The sequence below is a fragment of the Corvus cornix genome, chromosome 19 (assembly GCF_000738735.6).
Source record: "Corvus cornix cornix isolate S_Up_H32 chromosome 19, ASM73873v5, whole genome shotgun sequence".
In the NCBI taxonomy this organism is placed as follows: domain Eukaryota; kingdom Metazoa; phylum Chordata; class Aves; order Passeriformes; family Corvidae; genus Corvus; species Corvus cornix.
This window is the reverse complement of record NC_046348.1, coordinates 4,488,766-4,511,800: the sequence shown is the minus strand read 5'-3', so window position 1 is coordinate 4,511,800 and position 23,035 is coordinate 4,488,766. Positions and strand designations below refer to the sequence as shown.

Below are 23,035 nucleotides of genomic sequence, written 5' to 3'. Positions count from 1 at the left end.
GACCTAGAGAAAGGACAAGGTCCTTGTTCAACCAGAAACTTAAATGCACATCTGTCTCAAAGTTCAGTTAATTGGTTAAGCACTACTGTGACTCAAGGTGGGGGTGACTGATGGAGAGAAGAATTTCAGATGCAGGTTCCTGAAAAACCTACTGTCTCTGCTGTATTTAATGCCCTGATGTTCCTGTGTAGATACTCTCAGAGACACAGACCAGACCTTTAGGAACCATGATTTCATGTCAGCGGAATTATGCAATCTTATACTGGTTAATGTTTTGGCCCATTGCAGTAATTCCAATCGGATGGAATGTGTATTAATGCCTGTGAGCATTCCCTGGGAGACACAGCCCTTGTGGCTCCTACGCTGCCTCCTGGTTCCTTCTGCTCCCACTACCACATTCATTACCACACAGCTCTTTTTTCATGCTTTGAAGTCCATCACTCTCCACCAGTTTGCTGTATCTTGGGATATGGCCCCGGACCTTGGGCTCGTTTATAGATTCAGGGAAAAGAGACCTGACCTGAGTCACTTGATTGCCATCTGCAGAGTGGTGCTTTTCCACCCCCCAGGTACAGATGCACCTCTGCAGAGCCTCAGACATTTTGCTGGAGCTCTGAATGCCTGCACCAGGCTCTGGAGCTACTGAAGTGGCCAGGATCTGTTGCTAGTTTCCCCAGCGTTTTCTCAAGGAGTGTGCTTCCCTTCCTGCTTTTTCAGGATGCCATGTCCACTTAAAATCTTCCAGTGCATGCCCTGTGTTCATTATTTAGCAGTACATGGGAAAACCCCTTCAGCTCGAGCTTGCTGTGAGTGCTGTACAGTTGTATCCCAACTGCCTCCTCTACTTATCTGCTGCATTATTTCTGTGAAAGCAAAAGCTGCGCATGGAACAGATGCTTGGAATGGTATTGGGATCCAATTACTGCACTTTTCCAACCTTACATCTATTGTCTAAACTTGGAGCAGGCATATTTTTATTCCTTGGTGACGCTATATAAAGAGACAATTGGCATTGTGTTTGCTGGCTGACTGGTTGGCAGAGAAGGGGTGGAAGGAGCAGCAGCACCATGGTAGGTTTTATCCTTCCCCATGTCTGTTTATCTCTGTATTTCTTTCTAATGATTCAAACAGAGCAGGAATGATCACACTGCATCCCATGAAATCTCATCTTAGTATCACATCCAGAATGCAGATACACCCCACAGAGTTAGCTGGGAACTCCCAAGGATTCGTCTGCATGTGTCTAACAGAGGAGGAAGGCAGAAAACGTAGATGAATGTGCTGAAAGGAAGGGCTTGTGCAGCTCTGTCCCAGACCCACACACCAGGGCAGCAAAGGCTGGCATGGCTGGTGTGAGATAGAATTAAGGTCTGCTGTGCTGTGGTAGGGACTGAGGGAAAGGGATCGTTCTGGAACTGTGAATGTGTTGCTCTTGTGCCTGTGGGGAGAAGTAGGAAGCACTGCAGAAATTTCTGTGTCTTGTCTTTGCCCTGCTCACCTTTGGCTTTTAGCTCTGGGACTCCAACAGCCACCTCACTTGATGTGATTCTACGGAGCAAAGAGCTCCTGCCTAAGGAACCGTGGGCAGATTGGGCAGATCTCTTTCTCCTGCAAATTCAGAGGAATGACTACAACAATATCAGAAAAAAAAATTAGTAGGTGATTTTCTCTGTGTTCATTTTGCTCCTTTTTGCAGGTCCTTTTCAGGCGTTCTGAGAGCAGTGCTGCCCAGTGGCTCCCTGAGGCTATGGAATATTTGATTGCGGAGAACACCCGAGAGGGAGTTGTATACGAAAAGCTTTCTCAAAGCTTAGTTCAAACTTGATCCCATTTAAGCAGGTGATGAATGTGATCCACGTGCTGTTCTGAGCAGGGCAAAACCACATTCAATGCCTTTTCTTTTTTGTGCCATGCACAAAACAGGTTCCAGTTTCAGCCGGTGCAAGCCCAGTGTCAGTGGTTTCACACTAATCGTGTTCCTCAGCAGTGTTTCAGAAGGGAGCAGTGCCTTGTGCTGATTATGCCTCTTCAGTTGTGGATTTACAGGTTTCCCTTTAATCAGCCTCACTAAAGTCTAAGCCAGCCCTTTTGTGGGGTGGGGAGCAAGTGCTGGGTCTTAGCTTTTCTTTTTCCCCTCTTTTTATTTCTCCAAAATTTCATTTATCAATTTTTTTTCGTGCCTGTTTAGTTCAATGACACACCAACACTCATTGATGTTTGAAGATATTCCAGGACATTCTGTGATGAAATGCTTAAGTTAGGAGACGTGAAAATATAGTGAGAGACTCGTCTGTCTCCTTGCTCCCAGCTCAACTGACTATCCTCTGTGGTGGTTCTTTTCATTGTGCCTTTTGTTTTGGGAAAATTTCTTCTGAGGTACCTTACTGTACAGGGACACATGAAACAGATTTAAAATGGAAAGAAAAAAATAGCCTTAATGAAAGAAAGCTGAAGAATATCTTTACATAAGGAAGTGATCATTTTTTATTAATCAGAGGGAAATGTATATGTAATTATGCTAGATGAACTCTGTGGGGAGGTTTTTTTCTCTCTTTATGATGTCTTAAGGGATTTATAAATATTACAGAGGTTTTATAGCATCATAATATTTCAGATGTGCAGTAAAGCTACTTTCAAAGGATTAGTGCAGACAAAGCAGCATAGTAAAAAATAATTACAAGTCAGCCAGTGCTACTAGGCTCTGACATCCAGGGCTGATGAGAGTGAGAGAGGCAGGGTTCAGGGAGATAATTTTTCTAACAAGAGCAGACCACACAAGTGCTGTGGAATGGAGTTCTGAGAACTGTCTACAGCTCTCCGTTCATTCCAGGGAATTTCAGACAAGTTGGGTCTGCGATGTCTCCCCGCGTGCTCTGTGCTGATGGGGAGAAGGAAGGGCAGAGGCACAGGCAAGGAGAGGGAAGCCTTTTTCTTATTCCCCAAACACTCCCGTGTTTGTTCAGCTCGAGTGACACCTCGTAGCACATTCTGTATGCTGAGGGGAACTGCGTGCCCAAAAATAGCCTGCATTCTGATCCAATGTGCTCTGCAAGCTGGAATGTGCCACCTGGGCTGAGACAGGCACTGACCACAGAGCAGCCATGCTGACTGACCCCACCAGCTGAAATGGGGCTGCCTGTGGGACTGCTGATGTGTCTGTGTCCCTATGTGTGTCCATGTGTGTCCATGTGTGTCCCTGTGTGTGTCCCTGTGTATCCATGTGTGTCCCTGTGTGTGTCCCTGTGTGTCCCTGTGTGTGACAGCCCTGTGTCTGCAGACAGGGACTGCTCACCTGTTGACATGAAGGAGAAGAAAATTTGTCAGGTGGGAGAAGCTGCTGTTGAATTTTGGGTCATCGAGGTGGAGGAGTCTGCGGTTGGAGAAGCTGGAGAGGTTATCTGCTGCTCTGGGATAGGTTTGGGGAGATAATGCCTTCCCTCTGCATGTCTGCAGGAGAAAAAGGAGGCTGTGATTGGGAAGGGGGTTTCTGCGGGGCGGAGGAGAATGCTTTAGCATCCAGAAGTGTGAAGCAGGGAGGCCGCAGTCCAACAGATTTTTGTATCTAGCAGGGATCAAAGGTGTGTCTGTGTAGGTGTGTGCAGGCTGGGACTACACACAAAATGGAGTGAGGATGAGAAGGGAGGGATCTGTTTGTGACTTCGGAGCAGGTAATATAAAGATCTTCTGTTTCTCAGTTCTGATAACGTGGGGTTTATTTGAATGATCTGAGGCTGCTGCCTGTTTGAAATGCAAATTGTGCCCTTAGAGCAGTTCGTGTTGCTTACTCCTCTAGACTGTTCCCTCAAAGGCAGCACTTCGGTTGGCCTTGTGCTGCTCACCTGCCATGGAAAGGACCTAAACCACACTAAAAAACGGTGGCTGGTCCATAGCTGGCATGTTTGGTGCAGATGCAGTGTAAATAATCTCAGCAGAGCAAACTTGCGAGACAAAAATCAACAAATATCCTGTCCCATGCTGCAGCAATCCCTCGTCCAGGCCTGAGATGTAACTTCTCATTCAGAAGCTGTATTTGATGATAACAAAAATCTGAAGACAGGAAATGTCAGCACCGAGATCCCAGAGTGGATGAAAAACAAGGAGAGAGTGTGATGGATGAAAAAGTAATAGTAACTGAGAGTTACCATCATACAGTGGATCACAGCAGGGGACAGAGTCTGAGCAAAATGATGGATGATTCTGTCTTTTCTGTAGTTGTAGATGTAGTTGCAGAGGAAGGAAGTACAAAATGTGAAACAGTAAAAAACTGGTGGTATCTTATGTCTACTTTGTCCTGGACTGAATAAACACTAAAATAAATAAACAAGACAACAGAATCAGGGTCTTAACCGTGTCTGCTGTTGATTCTCTCTGCACGGCTCTCTCCCTGTTTGTCCACTGAGGTTGTCTCTGGTAGGAAAATTAGAAGAAGACACAATAAGCAGCTGAGTAGGGAAGTGCTTCTGCTTGTGTTCTTGACTCTGCTGTCAGGAACACCACACTGTGTCATCTTTAATTATTAAGAGTATTTTCTAAGGGACTTAGAGCATGGTGGACCAAACAAGGAAGTGACTTCCCCAAACCAAACCAAACCAAACCAAACCAAAGCTGTGGCTTGTGGCAGAGTGCTGCTCATCTCTCCTGACTGCCTGTGGAGATATCCCTATGCTGCAGGAAATGCCAAGTGGAGGTTGGTTACTTCCTACTTACTGAAGGGTACAAGTGTGCTCCTGAGCAGGCACTGAGGGACCTCGCTCCCCCTGCAGCAGCTTGCCTGGTTTTCCATATTTTTCTGGGTTTTCTGCAAAACACACTGAGGGGTGGAGATGATAAAGCTCTGCAATAATCCACTGTCATGGATCTGCTCTAGCACCAGCCTTTTATGAATTTATCAGGGCAAACAATGCCTCATGTTCTGAAGTAAGAACAAGGTATTTTCATTTCCTTCCTCCTTTGTATGTAGAGACAGAAACTGATTCCCCGCCCCCGTTTCTTCTAGGTCACCCTGAAATCAGATTTCTTCCCTCTGATTCACTTGAACATCCCCCCTCTGCCCCCCTCATCTTTGCAGCATATGAAAAATGGATCCCTATTCTCACATCCAGAGAGGCAAAGGCCATGCACACTCTGTCTCTGCCTGCCTGTGTCCCTGCACACCCTTGTTCTTTTGGGCTCCCTGACACTGCCAGGGAGGAGAAATATAAAGAACCTCAGTGAGGGAAACTCAGCTCAAAGCAAATGCCTGGTACAACAGAGTTTTCTTGGGACCAGATTTTGGTATGGCTCCATTTCTTCATTTAAAGCTTCTAAAACAAACCAAAACCAACCAACCAAAACAACAGAAAGAAGACCCTTTAAAATCCAGGCTAATTGAAGAGTGCTAACACCGGTAAGACAAATGAGTGATATGCGACAAGCCTGTGGTTTCTCCTCTAAAGTGAAGTGTTGTTTTCTTCACAATGGGATGATTAATACACTCAGGCAGGAGTATTAATAGGCTTGTTCAGTTGTTGCAACATTCTTCCCACTGCTGTGTTATTGAGGCCTTGGAATCCGAGCCCAGGGGACCCTCAGCTCTTCAGTTTCTCATCTGGCACGTTTTGTATGTCAGCCTCACAGCACATGTTGCAATGAGAGCTGCTCTATCTTTGCAAAGTGCAGCCTGGCACACTTTGGTTTCAAGAGTGGGGAAATCAAGGCAGGCAGAAGTGATGTGTCAGTCACCCACTTTCTCCTCTGTGGGTCACCTACTAAATCCTTGATAGGTTAGAAGCCATATGTTAGCTCAGTTCTGTGATGTTCCTTTTAATATGCCACTCTTTCAGAGAGATACTCTGGAGTCAGAATCCTGATTGTGTTTGTTAAAAAATTCTGGAGTGTTTGGAATTGTCAGACAGCAGCACAGAATGATTCTATTCTCAGAATTATTCTTTTCTGTAACACAGACCTATTTCTGTTCTCTTAGAGCTGCCTTTTAATTCAAGTTACCCACCAGAAAGGCAATGTACTCTGTTCTGTTCCTGCTCCACCTACTTCTCTCTCAGCCTTCCTCCTCACAGCACCTGCCTGCCCACAACTTGTGCAAAATGGGGGTGCAGTTCTTTCTGTGATTATGAATTTCCTGGCCTTTTAGGGCAGGTAAGCTGCATTCCCAGTACTGGGAACTGGTAATCCAAGATGCTCTGTATGTTGGATGCTAGAAGACATAGCCTGAACCTGGTGATGGAAGGCCAACCCCACCTGGCAGCTGTTCATGGGGCCCTGTGAAATGTGTTGGTGGTCTCAGCCTCCTCCAAAAGTGAGCAGGTCATAAATAGGATCCACACCCACACCTTTGGCACAAAAACTAAAGATTGATTGAGCAACATGGGCACTGATCTCTTCTGTCATCCCTGGAGACCACAAACCCCAGAGCATAACAGTGAGCAAATATGTTAGGATGAATTTTTCTAGTATTTCTTCTAGGCTGGAAGTAGATGATCTTTAAGGTCCCTTCCAACCCAACCCATTCTATGATTCTGTGATATTACAGTAATTGTTCCCTGTATAATCAATTTTCAATCTTCTCTGCATTCACTAATGTAAAGAAGCTTTTTGGGTGGGTTTTTGACTTGCTGGTTTGTTTCTAATAGATATTGAGCAGCAGCATTTGCATTTGTCTGATCCTTCCTTACAGCTACAGCCCTTGCTTGAAACCTAACAGCCCAGAGAACCCAACAAACAGAGGAATAATGGAGGAATTGCCAGTGTCTGGCATCTGAAGGAGCTGGACCCCACTGTCCATGGTTGTGGTGATAGCTTAAAAAATGCAGATGGTTTGCTAGCACAGGGAATATTTATCAGGCTGAACATGGATGCTGTGTTTGGCCACAGAAGAACAGACCATGAGGAGGGCAAAGCCTGCTTTGTCTCCAGAAGGAGCAGCTCCAGGAGCCCAGCAGGACCAGTCCTGCCGAGGCCTCAAACCCTGTGGTCAGTCCCCCCCCAGCTGGCAGTGCTCTCCCTGGGTAACATCTGCTTTCCCTTTACCTCAGGGAACAAATACATGTAAATACGTAGGATTGTTCTGAATATTTCCATTTGATCTGGATGTGTTGAAAGCCTCCACCAGGCACCTCACGTTATGTGGAAGATTGCCCATTACTGCTCAAAATAACACTTATTTCATGTGTAGGAGGAGGAGGGAATCTGTTTATTCCAAAATCAATATTTCTACATTCATTAAACATTCCACTTATTAAGTTCTTTTTTCCATGCCTGTGGTGGCATTCTATCCTTGTTTTTATCCTCACTACAAGAATATTTTTCACTCAATTTCCATTCCTATTTCCAAAGTTTAGTTCTTTGAATTAGCTGATAGGAGCTTGACAGGTCTGGAGTGTGAGTATGTGGGAGAGCATCTAACATTGCCCTAATTCCCCCCCTTCCATATCCTGGGATCTAAACCAGGGTGTCTGAGTGCAGAAATCTGCCTGGCAAATTAAATTGATCAGACAATGTATGCTTCAAACAGAGTCAAGTGGGAATATTTCCTTGAGCTGCTCTGCTCCTCAGGATATTTGAAATCAGTATTGAATTTGAACTTTCACAGGCTTTTTTATTTTGATGAAAGGAGACAGTAGAAGTTGCCTTCTGTTTCATGCAGAATAGCCCAAACTAAGTAAGACTAATTTTCTGTGACATGAGAACCAGGTGGGACTATGATAATGAAGTTTAAAAGTAAAAATGATAAAGAAAAAAGTAATCTGTCTGGAAGGGAACTCAAAAGGCAATGCAGCTCATTATCCTGCCCCAAGTAAGGATAACACTGTGGTTAAAACACTTCTGTAATCCTTTGGAATCACAGATTTTATTCTTTACTGCAGAACAAGAACTGTATTTTCTTAGGCAAGCTGGTCGGGCCCTTATTCAAAGATATTTAATGAAGTCTAGTTCTGACTGATTTTTAGTGAGCATTAGATTCTTAGATATCATTGTAGCTCTTTCCCCAATCTTTCTCTGTCTCAGCCTCCAAACTTGAGAAAGGTGATAAAAGCAGTCCTGCCCTTCCATTTAAGATGACTATCTTGAATATTAAAATAACATGGTCTGGTAAGGTACTGTACTGTAGTGCCATAAGTTGGTGCAGGAATAGAGATTCCAGGAGTAGAAAGTGTTCCTGCTTGGGAAGGATTAATCAGTTCTGTCAGTGCTGGTCCAGACCAAGCAGATTTCTAAACACTTCTGTGTGAGTAGGAAATGATATAACTTCCCTTTATAGTTCCTGAGCTGAGTCTTCATGCAGGGCCTTGTTTGGAGTTTGGCTGCCAGTCCCAGCATGGGAACTGGGAAGAAGAAATCCTTGTAGGCACTTACCTGAATTCTGGCAGTTCTTGAGAACAGCAGGCTGGGAATTCCAGCTCATATCTCCAAGTGACACCACTCCACACCAAGTGATATCACTCTTGAGCTCTGCAGAGCCAGTGTGGAAGGGGAGTGGTCCCTGTGTGAAATGGTCTGTGACCCACTGAGGTGGAGGTGACCCTGCCCAAGGAACAGGCAGCTCCTGGGGGGAACAAGCAGTGCAGCAGGCAGGATGCTGAGCCACACTTTGGGTCCCTCACCTTTTTAAAGGCACCACAGTGACAAAGTGTCCTTGTTTGTCTGAGCTGTCAGGTTCCAGGACACAGCAGGGAGTGGCAAAAAGCCTCAATCTGTTAATAAGGAAGAATTTTTATCCCATATTAAAAATATATATATGTATATTCAATCCTATATATACATCTAAATCTATCTGTCTATAAGATTGAATTTAAAACCTCTTAATAACAAAGAACAATCCTCTTGTGTTACTTGACTGTGTATTTTTTAACTTCTGTTGAAGATGTAATTTGTTTTCATGGGTGCTTAACAGACAAAGGAATATGTATTTGATCTTCTTATTTGTATTACAGGCTCCCAAAAAGGCAAAGAAGAAGGTAGAAGGTGGTTCCAATGTTTTCTCTATGTTTGAACAAACCCAGATCCAGGAGTTCAAAGAGGTTGGGAGCTACTCTGCTGTTCTCTATAGTCTCCTGTTACTGCTAATGAATAACATAGGTTTTGTTTGTAATCCTTATTCAATTCTCCATCTGCTTTAATAGAACACACAGTTGTTTTCTGAATCATCCCTGTGGTTTTGGCTGGTAGATCATTTTCCTTGTGTGTTTGTTTGTTCTTTCTTTCATTCTTTCTTTCCTTACTTCCCTCACTCACTCCCTTGTTTCAAGCTCTAGACTTACTTGAAAAGCACCCAAGCCCCCCACCCCAAAATAAAGGAAAAGTATAATCTCATCCAGTCCAGCCCTTACTCAGGAAAACACTTGAGCACACGTTTAAAGTTAAGTGGTATTTTAAATAAGAATGGTCTTATGTGCTCAAGCATTGTCCTGAATAGAGATGCCAGATTGAACCAGGGCTTTCATTTGAGCTCTGTTCCACAACAGCAACAGAAAATATTTGTCTGTGCCCTTCTAATGCTGCCCACAAACTGGGAATGAAAATGCCAAGAAGCCCTTAGCCAACTTTCTCCACAAATGCCAATAAGAAAAGAAAACATGTGGAGATGAACTAAGCATCTTTCACTCCCAAGGGATTTGGTGTTCCATGCATTGTAGGTTCTTTGACCAGTTACCTGTGAGGAGCTAAAACTGATGGGGTGGCAAAATCTGCCAGATATCTGACAGATAATCTGTCTGATGAGTTTATGTTCTTTTTCTGTGTGAACATTCTAGAATGACCATGAGGCCATCACATTCTGCACTGGTTTGTCATTTTAAATTACTGATTTTTCCCCCATTTTTTCTAACTCGTATCTCCAAAGCAATTTCCAGTGTGATAAATGTCTACTGTTTCATTTTGTGCTTTCACGTGGATTTCAAGTTTGCTTTCCTCGAGGATTCCCACCAGGGAAGTTCAGTGATGGACGAGACTAAACCCCAAGGCAAGGACTGGGAATACGACCCAGCTAAATGAATTGGAACCACTAATCATTTCTCCACAGTCAATGGGAATATGTCTGACTCTCTTCTCCCACCTCTTCTTCATATGCTCGGAACTTCCATTGTATTTTCTCCAAGGATTAATGTTTGAAGATGCACCAACACAAAGGAGAACTGGACAGAATGCCATTATTTGATCTTCTCTAAATCAGATAATACTGGGAGCATTTCTAGGAGGATGGTGGCAGAATAATGGCAAAAGCATGAGGCAGTGGAGCGGCTGAGTGAAACCCAAAACCATGTTGTGTCTAAAAACTGCATATTTGGGATGAGTATTTCTGAAAAGCTGGTTTCAATTCTGAAAACAATTTCATCTAGAGAGTTCAACTAGCTCACCAACAAATATTTCAGCATTGCTGTTACGTTATCTGAAGTTCACCCATTACAATGCCTGATGCTCTTCCTGTCTTCTGTCAGCTGCCTGGGTTCAGTTTTGCACTTCATATTTTCTTTCTCTTTTGCTTCTGAATTGTGAGGAATCAGCATTTAAAGCAAGGAGAAAACATCTCCAAAGAGTTGGGCTTAATTTTTTCTAAGGGGATGGTTTGGAAGGTAAATGTAGGATTATGAACATGATTCTGAAAGGAGCCTTATGGGCAAACTGGGCTGTGAGCAGCGAGGCTTTGCAAGAAACTGGAGCTGAAAAAACCTGAAGATATGTGGACATAACTTGTTCATGGGAAGAAGTGCACCCTGTAGGGCAGCAGACTTTAAAACTCTGCAAGTTACTGTATTCTCAGGAGAACACTGTCTGAAGAAAGAACAATTCCTGGCCATTGCGAAGATGCATTACCATATTGATGTGCCTGTCAGACAGATAACCAGCTTCAGAGTCAGGCCAGGATCAACTAATAGTCCCCATAGCATGACCAGGGGAATTTCAGGTCATTAAAATCTTTCCAAATCAATGAAACATTGTAAGTGTGATGGCAGCCAAGAAATGGACACACAAATGGGTAAACAGGTAGATGAGCAGTTAGCTGGCTTGGTAAACAATGGTTAGAGCACATGAAGTCTGTGTTGGCTGAAAATAAAATAACAGCTGTTTTTTTCTATCAAAAGTTAAATTTTGACTGACGAGTATTTAAGGTCAGCAGAGCAGTGTCAGTCAGAGCACACAGTACAGTCTCAAAGATGCAGTGTATTGGAAAGGGGAAAAAATCTTTGAATAAATAATCTTATGGAACCTACATTTCTCTGTACTTTTGAAAGTTCAGCTATCTCTGTATGAGGGATCATTCTAAGGCCCAGGAGGAATCAACTTCAGTTGATAGCAGAGAGATATCCACAGAAATGAAATGTTTTACAGAAACATTTCAGCCTAATTCAAAGAATGGAGTATGGGGACGGTACAAACACAGAGCAACCTCTGGCTAAATCTGCCCTGACTAAAGCCTCCCTAATTCAAACTTTTATGGGTTAAGGGATGAATGGCTGGAGCTGCCAGCACTGGCTTCAGCCCAATGCACGCTGCACTGAGCATTAATTTACTAAGAAGAAGTTCGGGTGGGTTTAATTAAGTCCCTTGCCAAGGTACAGTAATGTGTTGAAAGTGAGGAAAGTGCAATGATGTGGAGGAATCAAAGGAAGTTAAATATTCGTTTTTCCAGCACGAATATCATCCCCTCATGGACTGATGTGTGTGATTGGAGCATTGTCCTGTGCAATGGAAATGGCAATACATGTTCCTTTTCCTTCCCACAGGCTTTTACCATCATGGATCAGAACAGGGATGGCTTTATTGACAAAGCAGACTTGAGAGACACATTTGCTGCACTAGGTAAACTGATAATTCAATACTTACAAGATATGCTGTCTCAGTTTCAAGCACAGAAGGAAGGTTGGTATCAGAATGACAGTGGGGTAAGAAATGAGATCCACAGGAGGCAAAAGGAAACCTGTTCAGTTTGACCCTCCTCCCTGTGGTAGCTGGGATCTCACTACAGAGCTCCAGCTGGAAAGTCTCCTGAGCAGGGAGTGGAATGAAGGTCTGATCCCTCCCCTGCAACTATTTCAGAAGAAGCCCACCCAAGCAGGGGTCCATGCCAGGCATTGCTGATTTGCCTCTGAATCCAGGCTTCCCAGGCTGCACCTTTTTCATCTGGGAGCCATGGAATATCCCCTGATTAGCACTGCTGTCATGGACTAGCTGCCCTTCTGCCCACACAAATGTAGGAGGGCTTCATGTGAGGTTCTGTGCTGCTGTGAGTTTATGTGGGGTGAAATGTGCATGTCATGAGATTAGGTATTGTCCATTCCATGGCTATCACAATCTTGATAATATCAAGCAGATTAGAGCAAATCTTCCCAAGGAAAGAAAAAATTTGAGCACTCATGATCCCAAACCTGGACTTGTATCCTTGTTGCAGCATTTGAGGCTTGAACAGTGATGTAGGCATTTGGGCTTTTGCCATCTGGAGCTTATTAAAAAGAGCTTGATAAGAATCTTTAGTGCTCCCCGGGGTGGAATCAGACGCCAGCAGAGTCAGTGCAAGGAGCAGAAGCTCCTGAACTCTTTATTGTGACAATGAGGTTTGCAAACTTTGGCCTGTAGCTACTGTTACCCTGAAATATTTATTTCTTAAGGCCAAGTTCTGCTATCTTTCCTGTTCAGTGAAGCCTTTCAATATCTATAAAGTACATTCACAGCAAATTACCACTCAATTTGAGGAAGGTTGCCAGGGTCTAAATTCTCATCAATAGGGCTGCACAAGGATGGGGAAGGGATACCACTACTCAGCTCATCCATCTGCCCTCTACTCAGAGAGGTGTCTCAATATACAGGAGGGCAAAGACTGAGACCTTCATTCACTTCAGTCACTTTGATCTCTGCTGTATTAATATCAGTGGGGCCCATATTTCACCTGAGGTAAAAAAAAAGCCCCAAACCAAAAAGCAGTTTATTTGGAAGTGCCCCTTCTCTCGTCCACTGCTGGCCGTGTCTTATTTATCCTTCTTGCTCCTTCAGTCACCCTTTGATCTCAGAGCCAGCTCTGCCAATTTCTTTTTCACTGGGGTATTCAGGAGTTGTGTTCTACCATGTTATTAGCAAAGTTGCACAGAGCCCTGAGCTCCCCAGTGGAAGGAGATGAATGGGAATCGTTTTTTGGAAACACAATTTGTGATTTATTATGAAAAATGATCTCTGCTGCAGGTCGTCTGAATGTCAAGAATGAAGAGCTTGAAGACATGGTGAAGGAGGCGCCAGGTCCTATTAACTTCACTGTCTTCCTTACTATGTTTGGGGAAAAGCTGAAAGGTAAGCACCTCTGGGGGATTGGAGAGGTATCTGTCAAAGATCCTCAGCACTGAAATATCTCAGCACCTTGCAAATTGTAATAATGTCTCCACAGAACAATGCTTAGAGGCAAGGAGGGATCTCCAGTTTTGCAGACAGAGGGGAAGAATGAAAGGCTAAGGGACGGTGCAGAGGACAATTCAAAGGGGTGATTTAGCTTACACAAGCTAACATGAAAGTGGTGAGTTGAGGTCCAGAAAGTAATGAAACCTCAGCAGCCTGGAGCATGGAGCAGGAGAGTTATTCACCATCAGAAGGCTCCTGGGCTGAACTCATGCTCATGCTCTAGTCATAGCACTCCCAGTGTTAGCTGGTTTTAAATATTTCTAAAAAGCCCACCCTTTTTGCACTCCTTTGGCACATTGAGCAAACATGGGCTTCCCTCATTTTCTGTATTCACTGTAACCCAATGGCCCAGCCTTGGCGTCACTTGAGGTCAATAGCGATTTTGGCATTAGGGGAAGATTTCACTGAATAACCCTTAATGGAGCGGATAAACTAAAATAATTGTATTTCAGTAGATTCACAATGATAAGGGAGAGGGATTTTACCCACTGCCACAGAATATATAGGGAACACTGGGGGAAGTTCAGGAAATGTGGGTAGTAAATTTGGTGTGTGAGCTGGCAATTTAGTCATCTCTCTTCTCCAGTTAATGGCTGGAAACTTCAAGAGAGGGGGTGTGAGGCCAGGATAGAACTCCAGTCATCTTCCTACAGGCATAAGAGAAAGGTGAAAGCCTTCAAAGCAGGGCTGGCCTTAGCCAAGCACGTTCCAAAAGTTTGTTAAAATAACTAATGAATAGAAAAATGGAAAAAATCTGATCCTATCTTCTTAAAAACATTTATTGTTTTGTTGCTGGACTCTGGCTTTATATTGCTGAACACAATTCCAGTGGAGGGTATTCTATGCTTGGAATAGAAAATAGAGAGGTCTGAAAGAAAGAATTCATGTAGCTGGTCCTGGAAGAAAGACACTCTTGCTGAAGAGGGCAGGAAGTCTGGGAAGCATGAGAGGTGATGGAGAAGGCTGACTGAGGAGGGGATTTTACTCCCCAGACATCGATCTGTCTGTGCTACCTCCACCAGGACATTCCAGTTGTCTTCTGGCAGAGTGGGCAGTGCCCTGGTCCATAATCTTCCTCCTGGAATATGTGATTGTTTGTGTGGGGTGCCCTGCTCCCTGTTCCATTTGTGAGCACGCAATCGAGCTCCTCCTCCTCTCCCCTCTTCCCCCTTGCCCTGAACGGTTGCTGGAGCTGGCAAAGCCTCTGGCCCTGCCAATCCTGTGGCCTAAAAGCAGAGCCAGCACAGGAAGGTGAATGGCAAAGCAGAACCCTCTTGTCTCCAGGTTTCCTGTTGGCTACTAGCAAAGGAGGAGGGTTTTTTTAATTTCCATTTGGTGAAGGAAAAATCACAGCTGTGCTTGTCATGCCCTTCTGGTTGGGTTTGTCATGCAAAGGAAGCAGAGCCAAAAGACTGCACATTCCCAATCAAAACTAATTGGGATGAAGAGCCTTTGTAGTGCAATTAGAAAGGGAGAAAGGGCTAGAGGAAGTGGATATGGCAATTTTGCAACACTCTTTATTAGCTAAGTACCACTCAGAGAATTTGGTGAAAGGTGCTTTCTAAGTAGAATTTGTTTTGCTATAATTGATTTCTGTCATAAAGGGGAAGCTGGGATTTTCAGGATGAGCTTTAGCTTTGTGTGTTGAGATTATGATGCCAGATGAACGGCTAACAAAACTCGGTTTATGTTAATGCCAACCACATGGAGCTGCTTCTACAGGGAGTCAGAATAATACAATTTGTACAGAAAACAGAGATGCCGCACATCAAAGAAACCACTTTATTTACCAGCTAATCAATAAAGAATGCCTGCTGCATTGCTTCTCTTCAAAGCCAAAGTCCAAGGATATGACAGAGTAGAAAATATAAAACACAGTAAGGAAAAAAATCCCTCCCACAGCGGTGACTACTTAAAATGCAGCCCTCTCCTCGGAGCTGGGGGATGTTTCTCTTCATGGGACAATCAAAACACTCATTAAACACCAATGCTCTTTGCATTGATCACAGATTCATTGCACTTTGAATACATCGCCTACAGCTTGGCAAAAAAATATACATGGCCATTGTGTGGCAAGAAGGAGGCCATATAGCCCGAGGTTTGTTCACTATTATATCCACTAGGATCCTGCTAATCCTTGTGAAATCTTTTCAACAAAGCAAACTGTGAAGGCATCAGGAGTGTCTGTAGAGCAGGGAACCTTGGCTGGGTTCTGTTCTGGTTCTACCTCTGCCAAACTTTGAAACAAACTTTGAATCTGCAATCCCTTGGGTTATATCCTTTTTTAATCACTCTTTCAGCATACCAAATAGCTTCACTTTGTCCATGGAATCAGTTCATCTGCTTGTAAATTTGGTTTCCTACGGTTACAAAGATTTGTATTATGGATACTACGGTAGTATTTTGAAATATTGGGGAATAGTCAGAAACAGAGTACACAGTGTATCCTTTAGTGTGGGTTGAAAATGAGTGTACTCAGAATCTGCAGTATTGCAGAACAGTCACAAGCTCCAGCCAAGATTAAGGCACTGTGAAAACGACACAAATTTTTTCCAGTCTAAAGAGATGGAGTAGATAATGGAAGGAAGAAAAGGAAGACCATTGCAATCATTTTACTGCTGGGAAGAGAGGGACAGGGATATTAACGTCATACCAAAAATCTGTAGCCCAACTAAGAGCAGAAGCAAAATCCTGTGGCCACAGTTTAGTGCTTTAAACCACCCTGTTTCTGTAAGTAACACTTAATGAAGAGACACTTAAGGGGAAGGGCACAATGGGATATAAGTGCAGATCACCACCTCACATTGATCATCCTGTTTCCATTGCATTCCATTGGCATTGGGATTTTATGATGAACTCCATTTCCTTTAGTGAGGGAAATAACCTCTTCTCTATATCGCCAAGAACAAGTAACATCAAAAAGTGTTTTTACAAGGAACGTACAGTGCAAGATTAAAGGAAGCCAGTGAGGAAAACAGTTTGTTATATTTTCATTTCTGAAAGCCACTAATCCTCTGGGTACTGATATTGGAGACCGGTTCCTGGAAGTTTTCTCTCCTGCAGACATAGAATAGATATGAGTTATTATTTTTAAGCTTCTGAGCATTGAACTATTCACCTCTATTGTTTATCTGACATGACAAATGCTGCCGACTTAGGGAACCTTTGTCTCCAAACCCACAACTGTAGACTTCTCCATTTTGCACTGTTTTCAAGCGAATGCAATTACTTAGCAAGTATTCTGCAGCCAGAGAAATCTATCCAGCCTTCTAAATTATATTTCATTAATTTTAGGCACAGACCCAGAAGAAACCATTCTGAACGCTTTTAAGATTTTCGACCCAGAAGGAAAAGGCCGCATAAAGGCAGACTAGTAAGTTCATTTCAAATCCTTTAGAAGAATAACAACAATAATAATAATTGCACAGTTTTAAAGAAGTGCTTAAAAGCTGTATTTTTCACAGTATTTTAAGAGGCAGAGAAACATTTAGCTTTGTAAGCCAGAGTTAAAAGTGTGGACTGTTGTATGAATGTATTTGTATACCAAAAAGAGATGTTATTGTCTTCAGACATTGTAAGAGCCAATGGAAACATAATCACATGTAGGCCATTAGATAGCCTTTTTTTGAAGGTCTGGATATAAATCGACATATGACTCTTTGTAAATTAACTCCATATGTAAAATTAAAATGAATGTCTGCTGCCTAACTCTCAGTGCTTGACTAAAATGGGAAAGCTACTTCCCTTTTTAAAAAAGTGATCAATTTAATTAAATCTGCGACATGGATTTAGTGCAGGACGTTTTCCTTTTTATGTGTTTATTATTTGAGCCTTCTGCTTCTAGAAATAATTTGCTGTAAAATTCCACTAGATACGGTGAGAGCCAAACCAAACAATACTATTAATAATCCAGCAATTATTGTCAATATGGCTATTTTTAAATAAGGAGGCAGAACCTAATTTGTATTCATATCCTGTTGCACCAACAAAGCAATGTAAAAGGACTTCAAGAGGTAATTGCACAAATGTAAACCCCCCTTGCACTGCCAGAATGGTGCAAGCAGGACTTCAGGTGAGTGAGATAAATGATACAAATCAGGGCAGTGGATGAGGAGGTCTGACCTATGGCTCCAGAGAAGTGTTTTATGTACGTAGATTTATGCATATGTTTAGATTTGTTCATATGCTGAAATTTCATGGTGAATTTGGGGCCTATGCTTTTACTGCGGCAGCCATTTCAGGCAGATTTTATAAAGCATGATATTTATAGGAAATCTATTAGGGAACCATGAGTTACAAAACTGTATTTGCATCAATTATTTCTGCTTATGTTGTGATAACCTCTGACCAGAACCCCATGGAGATTTCCATGACATTATCTGCAATTCTCAATGAAAGTTAGTTGAAAAAAAAATTCATGTACATTATTTCTTTCCTTTACCAAAGTGCTTTTCTATAGCAGTACCCCAGTGGGTGTGAGAATTTCTGCAAATATGCAAAATAAAAGAGACAGTCCTTTGAGTAAGAACTTCCAAATTAACTAAAACACAAACGGATGTAGCAATCAATCAGAAGGCACAGAGTTGTCCTGATTGTTTTGGGGTTAACGTCACCCAAACAGAGTCAGAAGATCATATCAGAAGAGTCAGGGGATCATATCAGAAGTGACTCAAACAACAGAATAAATGTAGCCTGTTGCCAAATAGGGCAGATCACACAGTAGTGAAATCAGAGCCATGAAATACGAACTTCTGATACTCCAAACCCCATGAAATGTTGTATTTCCCACCACTCTCTGTAACAGTATCCTGCATACAAAATCTGCAGCTTGCCACCCTGTATCCAGTTCTGCATTCTTTGGATGTTGGAAGCCATTTGGAGTTTGGGGCAAATTAGGAATGCAGTATCACACTCCAAAATGAAGATGAGAGAGAAATATTTTATTTTTCCTTGATGGAAAAGGTCAACCTTGTCCCCACCCCCACTGCACTGCTAACATTAGACAATTGTTTTAGTTCATCACCACAACAGAGCATAATGTTTACTTATTAGACCCGAGGGTAATGTTGATCATTACAGAACAAACCATTAAATCAATTCCGTGGATGTCTTTGAGGTTTAACTTCTATTCATATGCTTCCAAAATGTAGACATTTGAAGTTTTGAAATTATTTTTCTGTTGACTCATGCAGCCATTTCAATGCGACAGTTAATGCTAATAAATAATATTTCTCCATATTAAAAAATCCTGGAATGTTTCTCTCCAAAACCAGCCATGCTGACCTTTTAATCAGAACTTCTTTTTATGTTCATGGAGTTAACATCCTTCTGGGGATTTTTATGTCTCTTCCCTCTGCATGTTTTCACCTCTAGTCTGGAAATGACTCACTTAGTCCATGTGATGGTAGCTGGGATGGAGCCTTCTAACCTTTCCAGAAGCTCCAGGAGTTTATAACTTACTTCCAAATTCAATGACAGACTTTGTTTGTCTGCATCATTATACCACACATAAAACCCTTCCTACAGCATGATGTCAAAAAGAGAAAATGCTCTCGGTCCCATTCTCAGCTGGTGTAAACTGGGGCAGTGTTTGGAAAGGTTGGATGATTCAGTCCCAAATGCCACTCATGGGGCAAAGTGAGTCAGGCCAACACCAACTGTGCCTGATGCTGAGGCCAATGAAACTTTTCAGATTTGGGTCAGATGAAAATGGATCTGGGGGGATGGAAGAGGTCCCAGGCATGTCGGACTTTGGAGGTGTTTGGCTGAGCTAGAGATGTGTTCTTCTCATAGCCATAGAGCTCTGCTCCTTCCCACTCACCTGTTTTTCTCCAAGGCAGCACTGTAGGAAGGGCAAACTCAGTGGAAAACCAAATACGTCCCAGAGATTTCACAGATCATTTTAAAAAAGGTTTTTAAAATACCAGAATGCAACAAGGTATTTGTAACTGTAGAAGGAGTTGATGTGAGCCAGTTCAAGAGATAACATTTAGACTCCTAACTCAAGGCAATTTGCCCAGAAGATTTGGGGTTTGGTTTGGTTTTTTGGGTATTTTTTGAGAAGAAAATAAGCTTTCTAGAGAAAACACGATACACAAAGAAAAATGTGCATAATTTCTGGCTTTGGAAATTGTGTTTGTTTCTCTATAAAATAAATAATGGAAAATGTGCATAGATCCTGTAGTCAGTCCTTCTTCCTTATGAGTGTGCCAGAGCCTACTGGGCTGTGCATCAGAAGATTATAATTAGATATTTGATCTTTTCTTTTCCCCTAAATACTTTAAGCATGTGAATAGAAGACACACAGTGCCCAGATCTCTTTTCAATTCAGGCCTGTTTGTGATGAAGTTTATTTGTGACTTCTGACAAAATTGCTTCCTTCTATTCACCAAGCTGCTTCCTGGATCACACTTCCTATTTACCTTTGCTAATGCTGTTTGTCTGGGGCATATATATCCAATAATCAATTTATGCTGAGGGGAATGGTCTCTCTACTCTTGTGCCCACTGATCATTTGAGAATTCGACTTCAAAAATGCAGTCGCATACCAAATGTGCCAGAGGAACGGAACAGAAACAGGAATTTGAGACAAAGAGATGAAGAAACTTTGCTAACTGAGTGGTGAAGTAACACAGGAAAAATATATCCAATAACTTAAGCTCTGTCTGTGACTTCAGAGTATTTCCCAAAGCTTGCACTGATACTTTCACACTTGTCCTTGTGAGTAAGATCCTTATTCATTGCCCAGAAGATTATTTTTTCAATTTTCCCTTTCTGGGCTTCCAAATGTGCACTTGATATCAACAAGAGCTGCAGAAGTGTGAATGCCCCTGATGCAAACTGGGATGTGCAGCCTTTTCCTGGAAAAAATCCCATTTGTTAGAGCCATGAGTGCCATTGTAGCTTTGCCATCCGAAGTGCACTTCTGTCTGGGGGGCTTTTCTCACTGGACACGTGCAGTGCATGGCAGCAGACAGGGAGGATTTACTGCTTTGCCTGAACATCTGCACCCACAGTAGGTGAATTTTGCTCCCCTGGAAGCGTTCCTGTTCAGGCATGATTTCTATTATAAATAGTTAGTTTTAAATATTCCCTTTAAAAAGCAGAAAGGGCTTCTTCCAGAAGAGCTGCTGCTCTCACTCGCCCATAACAAATTCTTAAAAAAAGCAGCCTTTTTTTTAAATCTACAAACCAAACCAGACTTCTATATTCTCCTCAGCTTTTGTTTTTGTACAACAGACTGCTCACCTGTTATCACAGCTTTACAGTTTGTTTTACTGCTCCAGAATCGTGTCTGATAATGTATAAATACATTTGGTAGCGACAAAAGGAGACAACTCTGCCTCTTCAGCATGAATGAAAACTGTGAGATTAATATAGGAATTCTTCTACAGGAAGGGGAAATTATTTGAGTTATTGAAGGGATGTTTATGTGAATACAACTGAGCTTATACTGGTGGATGTCCCAGCACGTGGTGCATTTGCTGCCCTCAGCACATGAGTAACTGGGGGAGGTATAAAGACATTTTAGCTAAAGGGGTTAGACTAAAAACAGAAATAATTCTTCCTGGCTTTTCTATTCACCTCTAAACTTAGGTTAAAAAAAATTACAGGCTCGACTGCCTTCCCACAATGGGTTTAAAACAGAGGGTAAATCAGCTGAGAGTCTGCCCCCAAAATACTCTCTTTGATGTAATTGCATGGGATGCAGATTATGTGTGGGATAAGCTCCGTGTTACAGTGCTGTAACTCCAGATCAAGACAGCGCAGCGTGAAATACAACAGGTCTCACACAGTTCCACAGCTCCCCTGGGAATGGCTGCATGCAAATCAAGGATTCTCGGATGATGATTTGGAGTAGTGGCTGGAGTTCTCTTTCAAGTCCTCTTTCTCATTTCATGCTTTGTTCCTTTCATCCTCAGATTTTACAGAAAATACTCTCTCTTTTGGTTTTGTTAAGTGATCCAAACTTTAAACAGCAAGTGAGGAAACCTACCATTTTAGGTTAAGATAAGCATACAAAATTGCTGTATTTCAATTACAGTAATAACCTTAAACAATTTTAAACCTCTATAAAATGTCACAGAAGCAAAAGAAGTTGGCAGAGCGAGGCATTGACACTGATGGGTGCCCACAGAAAATCTCTTACAATATCATGTAAGGATTAACAGCTCTAATTTATGCGGTCACACAGATTTTCTTTCATGCAACTTCAGGAGGGATCTTGCCATCTGAATTGTCATGTGCCATTATCACCCTTTAATCAGGTTATTTCTTTTTATTTGAACAGCATCAAAGAAATGCTCATGACACAGGCAGACCGTTTCAGTCAAGAAGAGGTAAGGAACTTTATTCAAAACAGAAATCCAGCTCCAGCTCCTGTTCAGCAGTAAGCCCTTGCCCCTCTTTAAATGCATGAATTCAGCTGAAATCCAGACTGAGAGGAGGTTGATGCCAGCTCTAGCAATTAGAAACAATTCAAAGCATCTCTTCTGAAGAGCTCCATGGCTAAATCAAAGTCAAATAGATTCTTTGGACTCCCATCCAAGTGCAAGTGTGGCCTATCTCGTGCTGTTCTTCCCCATGGGGAGCTGGGCAATGGATTTACTGGAGTCCAAGTGGATTTGGGTGGGGACCCTGTTCTGGTTTCCATTTCTGGGAGTTATTTGGTTTGAAATCTGAAGTGAGGTACTGACTTGGTGGCTTGTGTGAGACTGAGCATGGATTCTGCTGGCTGGGAGGAATTTAGAGGGACTTTATTTTCAGAAGAGGAGATGGAGTGGAGTTGGTTTGTGGACAGAACAGACTGGACAGCCTGTTCCAGTCAGAACAGAGACTGGACTGTACATTTATCAACCAGGGCTTATCTCCCTGGGTTTCAGGGAGAGCTCCTTTCAACAGGGAACTTGTGGGATTCTAGCAGGACTTTATTAACCAGTTGTGTTCCAACTCCTGTTTCAGTTTTACTGAGCCTAAGGAAGACTTTTCCATGGTGGTTAAAGGACCACGGCATCAGGGAGCTGAGCTGGGTTGAACATGAAAAGCTGTTCATGTTGCTGTTCCACAGTCTGTGACACTTATCTCTGTTTGCTTGGCAGATCAACCAGATGTTTGCTGCTTTCCCTCCAGATGTCTCTGGGAACCTCGACTATAAGAACCTCTGCTATGTTATCACCCACGGTGAGGAGAAAGACTGAGAGCAGAGAGAGGAGCTTCTCCTGTGATGATGCATTGAGTTATTTCATTATGCTCTTGTGTACAAGACAAAGTGCTAAACATCCAGGATGTGGAGCAATGTGGTCATCAGAAGAGAACCAATAAAACCATTGAAATAAGATTAAAGTTATTTAATGCTCCTGTTTTTATAAAATATCAAAATACCAATTTTGTGAGGTTTTTTCCCCATCATTTTTTTTCCTGTCAGTGGTTTGAAACGGAATTTTCTTGATGAACTGGTGCTTTTGTGATTTATTGACAAACCTAATGTTCACCAGATGGTCCATTGGGCAGTGCAGTCTTACTTAACCTCTTGTCTTTTATACATAAGCTCCATGTATTAATTGAGAATTCCTCTAACTTATTGCACCAGGAAGAGTATCTGGCAAATAGAATTATGTTCCATTCCACAGCCCCTAGCAGTGGAAGTGTAAATAAA

General features: G+C 42.5%; 1 protein-coding gene across 2 annotated transcripts; it reads left to right on the top strand.

The window, feature by feature from the left end:
- Positions 1-883: 883 nt before the first annotated feature.
- MYL10 (myosin light chain 10) lies at positions 884-22,726 on the top strand. Of its 2 annotated transcripts, XM_010402509.2 has the most exons (7): positions 884-1,070; positions 8,931-9,017; positions 11,721-11,796; positions 13,171-13,275; positions 16,675-16,753; positions 21,671-21,719; positions 22,479-22,726. In XM_010402509.2, exons 1-7 carry the CDS (start codon positions 1,068-1,070, stop codon positions 22,575-22,577), a joined length of 498 nt encoding a protein of 165 aa, XP_010400811.1. In that variant the 5' UTR covers positions 884-1,067; the 3' UTR covers positions 22,578-22,726. The 2 variants fall into 2 exon arrangements, with proteins under 2 accessions (XP_010400811.1, XP_039419074.1); XM_039563140.1 differs by lacking the exon at positions 8,931-9,017 and having other exon boundaries at positions 1,016-1,070.
- Positions 22,727-23,035: the final 309 nt, after the last annotated feature.